At 43.7% G+C, this 7,091-nt stretch overlaps 2 protein-coding genes across 4 annotated transcripts in view; both read left to right on the top strand.

The window, feature by feature from the left end:
- LOC109469333 (carbohydrate sulfotransferase 12-like) overlaps positions 1–7,091 on the top strand; it is a 46,265-nt gene that overhangs the window by 4,879 nt on the left and 34,295 nt on the right. The window lies entirely within an intron of this gene.
- The window catches only part of LOC109469050, a 2,174-nt gene continuing 1,117 nt past the window's right edge, over positions 6,035–7,091 (top strand). Inside the window, exon 1 of the mRNA XM_019767435.1 lies at positions 6,035–6,998. Coding sequence (XP_019622994.1) covers positions 6,035–6,998 — 964 coding nt within the window. The remainder of the gene's footprint in view (positions 6,999–7,091) is intronic.

The raw sequence follows: 7,091 nt of genomic DNA, 5'->3' as shown, positions 1-7,091 counted from the left end.
GCCCGGTCTAGGTAGGGTTAAAGGACAAATGTTTAAAGGAGGATAACTCAAGAACCGCTTGATGGATCATCATGATTTTTGGTATGTAGGAAGCTTGAGTAATGATTGACATAATGATATTATAATTATGCAAATATGGATGTAATTTGCATAATTAATGAGGAAATTCTATTAATCAATTGCATTCCATGATAGGAAGTTCAAGCTTGTGACATATGTTATTAACAACGAGAGAAACACAGGAAGATATCGATTATGCAAATTAAGACTTAATTTGCATAATTAATGAGAAAATGTTATAATTGCATAGTGGTAACTGCCTGGAATTTTATACTTGGGGTGTTTGAAGTTTAGTGAAGGTAAACATAATTTAACATAACTTATTCAAATAAGGACCTCATTTGCATAATATATGACGAAATGCTATAATGGCATTCTTTGTTAAAATAAGACTGTTGGTGGAGATTATGATCAACAGATATAATTCATGCAATTGCGGATCCTATTTGCATAATCAGGGGGATTAATACATTGTATATAAGTTCTTATTCATAAAAGCTAACATCATTTGGCGAAGGTATGAGATCGTGGAACTTTAGTTTACAATGATATTGATGTAAATGTGAATTGTTGGAATGTAAATATACCTCGGTCTAGAAAGTTGCATTGCCCTGGAAAGCCTTTTTGGAATCCAGAGTTAGATGGGTTATGGGTTCATATGAGGAATGCAAAACGCGAGTATACTAGATGTACAGGAAGCAGAAGGTGTAAAGAAGAGTTAAGGAATGTCTTTAAGAAAAGACAGTATGCCTTCGATAAGAAATGCCACACGCTTCTACAAAGTTATAGCGAGGATAAGTAATAGAGCTCGAGTGTTTAAAAACTGATAACCCCCTAGCCTCCTGTGCAGGCCCCGCGGCGGTAGGGAAGAGTTTTTAACGCATTATTTCAATATAGCCGGCCATCCTACATAGCCGCCGAGAGAAGGTTCCGTTCCGCCCACGGGGCCTGCTCCCATTCGGCACGAAAAAAGGGAAAATCAAAATCACTTTAGACAAATTGGTACAGACTTGCGAAGTTTCCGCACCCCGGAGCGCTTTCCGCCAGCCGACAATGGCCGAGCGAGGTGCAGCGTTGTCACGCCTTCGTGGGCATGGCTGGACAACTTTACAAATTTGAAGTCACAAGCAAGGTAAAAAGGACCTTGTGTACATGTAACGCAATGGTTATCATGGTCATCTTGCAGAAGAAGCCAACTTTGCACTGAAAAAGCATGGAACCAAACAGATAGATTAGGTAAGTGCGCCCCCCTCCCCCATCGACAATTATTATTCAAGTTTCTAACAGTTAGGTTAACTACTATTTCCGTATCCCACAGTGAAATCATAACCCTTGAGCAACACTTACCAGTAAAATAGTTAACGTAGAATGTAAATATGCGTGGCGTAGCGAAGTTACTTCCAGGCGTACAGAACCGTCGGCTGTATGCCTAGCCGGCTGGGTGACCTGACCTCCCGGACCCATCACGCACCGCGCTGTCATACATATGCAGCTCTTTGCGGGGCGTTACATCTTGGCACAGTTAAACTGTAACCACAGTTTCTCTCAGGATGTGGGGAGGGTACATCAGCACAGTTTATACTAATTTACGCTAAACATAGTTTTCTATTAACTACGCCATGTGTATCGGTGCTAAATAGTAAAACATGATTTCTGGGACAACCGTTACAGTCATTTTGAGCCATCAATGAGGTATGTTTGACTCTCTATGCTTGTACGTTTAAACGAGGTTTGCAGACATGTCATGTCGACCAAAAGTGTGCATTGTGTTATTTATACTCACGTCAAGAATCATTACAGTATTTAAAGTTACCCACGGATAAGTCACAGTAGCTTCCGCTACATGGTACATTGTCCACAAAAAATGCACACACGTAGCACACATGTACGGTCCGGGAAACGGTTTGTATCTGTAGAAAAGTGTTGTTTTTTATCTGTTGCGAAGCACGGAGATGGAATGGCTTGTTTTGCCGGTTTATTGTAAATGACCGCAGGTGACCCCCAAATAGAACGCGGGTTTGATTCGAATTACCCAGATGTGTGTGTGTATCTGTCTGTCTGTCTGTAAACACGATAACTCAAGATTGCTTAAATGGATTGTCTTAATACTAAGTAGGTAGGTAGTTCTTGATAAGTCCTCAAAATGATTGGCTTTTGGGGTCTCCTGGCTGGTTGTTGTGCTACTGGAATTTCCGGTCTTTATATCCCATTAACTGGACGTGCTTGGGTCAAAAAATTGAATGGTAGTTAGGTCTTGTGTTTAACGTTTGGAAAGAAGTGGCGTAGGATTGGGCCGCCTAGTGGCTTGCTCAGGAATGGCAGGGTCGTTTTTTTTAAATATTCAAAACAGTTTAACTCAAGAACCGGTTAACGAATCATCGTGATTTTGGTATGTAGGTAACTTATTAATAATTAACGCTTGATATAATTTTGCGGCAATTATTTAAATCAGCTGCATTACATTATAGGACTATTCAAGCTTGTGACATATGTAATTGAGAACGAGAGAAACACGACCAGATACTGATTATGTAAATTAACACTTAGTTTACGAAATTAATGAGGAAATGTGATGATTCTATAATGGTAACTACCTGTAATTTCATACTTCGGTACTTGAATGTTAAGTAAAGGTAAACATCATGTAACATAACTTATTCAAATAAGGTCCATTTGCATAATTCATGAGGAAATAAGAAAATGGCTTTCTTTGTTTAGATAACGCCGTCTTTTGGTGGAGAAAAGGATCAACTGATATAATAAATGCAAATAAGGATCCTAGTTGCATAATCAGGAGGAATAATCTTTAAAGATTAACATCATTTGGCGAAGGTATAAGATCGTTGAACTCTAGTCTTTCTGTCTGTCTGCATATGAACAGCATAACTCAAAAGGAACTTTGGGCGTTGTTATGAAACTTGATATGTTGGTAGGTCTTGATGAGGCCTAGAAATGATAATCATTAGACTCTGGGCCCCCTTGTGGCTATTCTAGGTACTGCAGTAGTACTTCCGGTTTAAATTTCCCATGATTTTGACAAGCTAGCGTCATGGATTTTAGTTGGTTGATAGCTCGTGGGCTAGGAAAGAAGTGACATGAGCTTGATCCCCCCTAGCGGCTTGTTCTAGAACTGGTGAAGCGTTTGTTAAGAACTATTTTAAGGAGGATAAGTAAAAAACCCGTTGATGGGTTTTTGTGATTTTTTGTATATTGGTAGCTAAAGTGATGCTTGTCATAATTATATAAAAATTATGCAAATCAGGAGTTAATTTGCATAAAAATAATTGAACTATATAAATCTGCTTCGTTCGATTAAGGACTATGGAACACTTCTGACATGTGGTTTAGAATGAGTAAAACATCCGAGGTTATCGAATATGTAACTGATGACCTGATTTGCATAATAAATGTTGCAACGGTTTAATGGTAGTAACTGCTTTCAATTTCATACTTGCCACATCTGAATGTGAACTGAAGGTGAACATCACTTAACATAATGTATTCAAGTCATGTTTTCATTTGCATAATTTATGTGGAAGTGCTAGAGTGACCTTTTACAAAAAAGGAGGCATATCTCGTCTCTTCCGCCCGCTGTGATAGTTTTTCACTTCCAAAAAACGTTGGGAGGCAAAACCGACCTCATGCTGGCCATTTTTATATTTCCCGCGCTGAGGTTTTAGAAGTAGGTGTGCCACTTCTAGGAATGAATTGTGGTGACTAGAAATTATCTGAAAACATTAACTTCGTTATCTTTTTTGTCTGTGTTTTTATCAATCTTTCAGAGGAGCTTTCAGAGGAAATAACCAAAAATAAGGCCAATATAGTTTTGGAATATTTTGTATCCCACCACAATTATAGAGTCATAGCTTGTAGGTATAAGCAAAATAAAACGTATTCTGTTTGAGACTAAACATTACAGCCGGCAGTAAAACAAAGCAAACCTCCGGGTGTACCTCCCTGCGACTGAACAAGGGCTGCTTTTCTACAGTCAGGTATGATCATTATATCATTTTTTTTCTTAATAGTTCTATGTCATGGGGTATTTATTGTGTTCCTGTGACAAGAACAGCCTTCATCAACCCTCAAAGAGGCTGGCGTTTTAAGGTGGCTGATTTCTGATAGGTAGTGGATAGCTTATCTAACAAACATTGAGTAGAAAACAGCATTGAGTAGAAAACAGATGAATGCTCGAACCTTTACTCTGCTGTACATGAAGGAAGAAGACGATGTCACTCTGCTCTCTTCTAGTTCATCAAACTCGTCATTGAAGAGGAAAGAACTGACGACTAGTGTATAATAGCAACAAAACATAAATATTCATACGCCTCTCACGTTTTATTGATTTGCTTCTTTTTGAGCCCACACCCTCTATATGTCAATTGGTGAAAAACGTTTGCGCGACATCAATTTATTTATTTTTTTTTAGTTTTTAACGCTTTTATTTAATAAATGGAATGCCGCAGCAACCTTGCCTTTGGCGTGGTGCCTGTCTTGCGAGAGTCAACACAGGTGGTTGCAGGGGGGTTCGCACAAAGGAGAAATGCATGGCCTTAAAGAAGAAATGCATGGCCTTACAATAACATGTTGTTTTCAGCAGTCCAGGTATCAAGGTTGTTGAGGTCAGACTGGAGTGATGTTTGTGTAGTGATTCGCCTGATCTCTTCTAGGTTGTAATCGTCAACATACTTCCAGTACGACTTCTCGGCCACTGGTCTATCGTCATGTATGGGTCTGAGAAATAAGAGTGGTTCCTGAAGATACCACTGAACTATGAAATTTTAGGAACACAATTGTGTACGTACAATTTACCAATTTCATCATGAAATGCTTTCAGCTTTGTATTGTTACCTGTACTAAATTCTTCTCGATTTGCATATACCACGACAGCAAAAACAAACAGAGTAGAGATATAAATCTGGTTACACGTCGACACAACCCAAAAGCCGCTCATAGGGGAATGGTTAAATATATTTTTATCTTCAAAAAATCAACAAAGATTCAGGTCTAATTATGTATTTCTAGGTTTCCTACGGTATGTTTCTTTTCTTATAATTTGCAGAAAGTTATACATTTTTTTAAGTATAAGGCTATAGTCTGCAGCATTATTGCAGTGTTACATATTTCAATAAAAAGACAGTATTATTCCATATGCAGAATCCATGTAAGTGGATCTTTGGGACCCCCGGGGATCAAAGTGATTAATCGGCTGCCGGGACCTCCGGTATTCACCGCGGCCTCAAAAAAAAAGAAGGCTTCACACCCGGCTCGCACTCGGCCAGCGGGCGCAACTAGCCGGATCTCAATCTTCAGTGTCCACGGGGGGACTTCGCACTCGGCTCGCACCCGGCCAGCGGGCGCACCTCGCCGGACCTCAATCTTTAGTCCCCACGGGGGGGGGGGGGCTGTCTTATCGTCCAGACCCCGGCCACCGCGCGCCTTTCCCCAGCCTGACAGATTTCCAGCGCTGGCACGTCACGGTTCATCGCTCGGGCCTCCCCAACTATCGAGGTTCCCGCATTCCAGTCCCCAGTAACCTGAACGTAGCCGCCTGGCGTCACTTCCTCGCAGGCTAGGCTATCAGGACGAGACTTTCTGTGACTTGATAGAATTTGGGTTCCCAGTGAACTACACCGCAGCCAAGCAACCAGCGGTCCCGCCCACCAATCACGCGTCAGCTCTTCGTTATAGTGCCCACGTCATTGATTATATCACCAAGGAGCTGGGTCATGGAGCCACTATTGGCCCTCTTCCCGCGGATTTCTTCGACCCGGCATTGGTCTGCAACCCCATACAAACCGTGCCGAAGAGGGACTCCCACTGTCGCCGGATCGTTGTAAACTTTAGCTTTCCCGACGGCTCTTCGGTCAATGCAGGTATTCCCACGGACACTTACCTCGGTAAACGCCTGTCCTTGCGCCATCCTTCCGTGGATGGCTTGACGGCCTTAGTTGTTAGTCTCGGACCGGGATGCCTAATGTACAAGCGTGACCTGCGCAGGGCGTACCGCCAAATCTACGTTGACCCTGCCGACTATCACCTTCTCGGTTTTCAGTGGAAGGGACATCGCTACGCCGACATCGTCTACCCCTTCGGAATACGTACCGGGGCCCTGGTCTGTCAGCGGGTGACAGATGCTGTGCGTTTTATCTACGGCACCTTCGGCTATGCCTGCGTGAACTATCTAGATGATTTGGGCGGCGCAGACACCCCGGACCGCGCACCTGCTGCCTTCGACAGTCTCGGCCACCTGTTCATTCTGCTGGGCTTACAAGAAGCCGCCGACAAGGCCGTTCCCCCAACCACACGTTTAGTCTTTCTCGGCAGAATCATTGACTCTGTACGCATGACGATCGAGGTCACCCCGAAACGCCTAACGGCCACGTTGGAGGAATTACAGCTGTGGAACTCCAAAGTTCCCACCCGCCGCCGTGACGTCGAGTCTCTCCTCGGCAAATTACAGTTTATCGCGTCATGCGTCCGCCCGGGCAGGTTGTTCGTTTCGCGCATGCTCCTCTTTCTGAAGCAGTTTCCGGACAGACACGCGAGACTACGGATCAACGACGACTTGGCCTGGTGGCGCACCTTCCTCCCGACGTACAACGGGGTTTCTCTCCTCCCCCAATCTGGCTGGACAGAGGCGGACGCCGTCTTTAGTTCAGACGCCTACTTAACAGGCTGCGGGGGTTTCATCAACTCCCCGGGAGAATACTTCCACACCACTTTTCCCCCATCGGTCCTGGAGTTGAACCCTTGCATCAATGGACTCGAACTCCTCACCATCTTGGTGTGCGCTCGTTTGTGGGGCAAGTACTGGTCCGGGCTACGCATCGTGGTGTTGTGTGATAACGAAGCTTCCGTGACGGTCCTCAACTCCGGGCGTAGCCATTCCCCCTTCCTCCAGTCATGTCTCCGCAACCTGTGGCTCTGCGCTGCCACCGGTCAGTTCGAGATACGAGCCATTCATCTCCCAGGCGTTCACAACCGACTGGCCGATCATCTCAGCAGGTGGCATTCTTCCCCGTCGCATCGTG

Source organism: Branchiostoma belcheri, unplaced genomic scaffold (genome assembly GCF_001625305.1).
Source record: "Branchiostoma belcheri isolate BF01 breed outbred unplaced genomic scaffold, Haploidv18h27 scaffold20, whole genome shotgun sequence".
Classification (NCBI taxonomy): Eukaryota; Metazoa; Chordata; class Leptocardii; order Amphioxiformes; family Branchiostomatidae; genus Branchiostoma; species Branchiostoma belcheri.
Note: the sequence above shows the minus strand (reverse complement) of the source record. Positions and strands in the feature narration are given on the sequence as shown.